The sequence below is a fragment of the Histoplasma capsulatum genome, genomic scaffold (assembly GCF_000149585.1).
Source record: "Histoplasma capsulatum NAm1 scaffold_2 genomic scaffold, whole genome shotgun sequence".
In the NCBI taxonomy this organism is placed as follows: Eukaryota; Fungi; Ascomycota; class Eurotiomycetes; order Onygenales; family Ajellomycetaceae; genus Histoplasma; species Histoplasma mississippiense.
The window spans coordinates 2,003,843-2,006,530 of NW_001813981.1; the positions used below are offsets into that span (position 1 = coordinate 2,003,843).

Here is a 2,688-nt window from a genome sequence, read left to right on the forward strand (position 1 = left end):
TTCATCCGGGAGGGGAGCCAAAAATGGACGAGAAGGCATTCATGTATATATACATAGTTATATATATAAACTTATAATGTAAATTCACCATCATGACGGGGAAATCAATTTTCACAAAGGGGGGAATGGGGAAGGGGGAAGAAAATAAATAATAAATTAATCAATGAATTTAAAATAATAGGCTCAATTTATCAACAATATATATTTATATATATATTTATACCGATCAATCTTGAAAAATCAAAATATCCAAAAAAAAAAAAAAAATAAATAAATAAATAAATAAATAAATAAAATAAAATAAAATAAAAAACTAAGCGCACGCACTCAATCTCAATTCAGTTTATCTGGTTACTAACACCGGGGAAAGCAAAAGGAGAGGACTAAGGTAAGCAAAACAAGAAAGGGAGGGGACAAGCAAAGCGACAAAAAAGATACAATAAACTAAGAGAAAGGGGGAGTCTCGTTTCAATCATCAGGGGGTTGGGTGGAAATTTTTCAAATAAAATCACATCAAGAAAGTTGGAGAAAGTTTGAAAAACTTCCTGGTATCAAAATCACGCAGGGTTCGGTTCTATCAAAAGTGAATTCGCCGTTCCCGCGCCAGCTCCGAAAAATAACTTTCCAGCAAACGGAAAATAAGGGACAGGAGATAAAAAATTATATAATTGGTGAAAAGAATAGAACAGACCTAAGACGGCGGATGCGGATATATTTGCATCCTTCTTAACCTGCATGTGGCTCATGTCTCAGCTTGGTCAGGAGTTGTAAGAATGAGAAACTAGAAAAATGGAGGAAGGCGGATAGGAAACAAGAGAAGGGAGGGAAGGGGGGGATATAATTGAATAGGTAGTAGGTAGCTGAGAAGAAAAGGAGGTTAAGTGAGTATATAAACATGGTAAAATTGGAGTGAAAAAAAGAAAAGATAAAAAGAAGCTAGATATCGAATGAGATTCAGGGGAAAGTAGTCATAGAAATAAAATAAAGGATATAAAAAGATATGAACGGACAAAATAATAATAACTGTAAACGAATGGAGGAGTGGGAATATAAATAAAATAACTCGGAGGGAATATGAGAATTGAATTGCACAAGCGTCACCGAGGGATACATATCATTAGGAAGACCCCCTTACATTCACAAAGTAGAAATAAAATAAATAAATGCAGGAACTTACAAAACATAGATTAAAAAAGAGAGAGGAGTGTGGAAGGAAAAAAACAAAAAGGGGGAGCGGATTCATAAAGGGGACCGTTAGAGGTTGGGGGGAGCATAATTCATATCACATCACATAGTACGTAGATATCGTGATAAAATAAAGGGAGTTAATGCATTGAGAACAAGACATAAAGATATATAAAGGCTCAGAGGGTGGTAAACGTGGTAAATGTGGTATCGCGAACTGGTCTTGTCGTTTAAAAAGGTGACACAAAATGGCTCTCTCAGGTATAAATCGTGTTATAGAAAGACTAAGTTGAGTGGTTCAAGCGGTATAGCTATGAAACAAGAACGGACGGAGGGGAAGTCAATAATTTAAAGAAGAAATATAATAAGATAGTTGTTCAGGGTTTTAATCGAAATAGATATATTACATTCGCACTCTCGGGTTGTATCGAATGTATTATGATCATTTCGAGTATGGTTTGTTCATGAGAGCTATCTCGCGTGCGATGGTTGCCCATTCTAGATCTCGGCGGATTGGTTCGTGGCGCTTTTGCTGGAGGAGTTCGTCCCATTTGAGGAGCTCGTAGCTGGATGGACAGTATTATTAGTATGAGGTTTGTGGGATGGTGGATGGCCGGATTGGACCGATGATGGGAAAAAAAGGATGGAAAAGAAAATATGCAGTACTAACACAAACCGCAAGTGTGGTTGGATGATGACGTTTAGACGCCGGGCACGAACGAAGCAACTGTATTTGGAATGGTTAGATTAATGTGTCCGTCTCAAATACAAGCTGGCTGGTGGAAAGATCCATCTCGTGGTTACATACTATGCCCTAGGAAACGACAACCCCTTACAAGCCATCACTTGCGCAATACAAATCGTAGCAGATCTCGAAACCCCAACGCGGCAATGCACCAACGTTGCAGTACCATCCTGTTTTCCTTTCTCTAAACAAATGCACACCAAATGAATTAGTGTCACGAGCGGAAAGGAGGAAAATCGGGCGAAACAAATGATATCAATGGTTTTGCATCAACACGACTTACCAATAAACTGTAGACAACGATCAAATTGCTGGGTCAAAGGATCTATGCCATTATCCTGCACTTCGTTTATCATCATCAAATTTTCCGGGTCCCATTTTCCAGTCTCTGACGGTCGCCATGAGACAGATTCTCCAATGCTAAGTATACGTCTAATGCCTAAGTTGCGGAGGAGCTCCGGATTGTTAGCATGAGTTAAATTTCCCAGGTACATATATGGTAGGATGCGGCTTGGCAAAGACTCATCCATTTTCAAGAGCCAATCCGGTTCGAGGCTTTTCGGGATGCTGCGATTACGGGCGGCGGGGCTTTCGGACAGAAGCTTTTGTTGGATGACAGCTAAGAATGCGACGTCTCGAGGGATAAGCGAAAAAGTTTCCGCTTTTTCTCGCAGTGTAGCCTTAACCACGCCTCATCCAATGAACTCTCTCCGCAAACATGAAGTAAGCAATGGCTAGGAGAGAGCTTTCAGTGTACC

At 39.6% G+C, this 2,688-nt stretch overlaps 1 protein-coding gene across 1 annotated transcript; it reads right to left on the reverse strand.

The window, feature by feature from the left end:
- Positions 1-1,627: 1,627 nt before the first annotated feature.
- HCAG_02677 (predicted protein) lies at positions 1,628-2,460 on the reverse strand (the record flags this gene model as incomplete). Its single annotated transcript, XM_001542456.1, has 4 exons — positions 1,628-1,751; positions 1,856-1,912; positions 2,022-2,100; positions 2,214-2,460. 4 exons carry the CDS (start codon positions 2,458-2,460, stop codon positions 1,628-1,630), a joined length of 507 nt encoding a protein of 168 aa, XP_001542506.1.
- Positions 2,461-2,688: the final 228 nt, after the last annotated feature.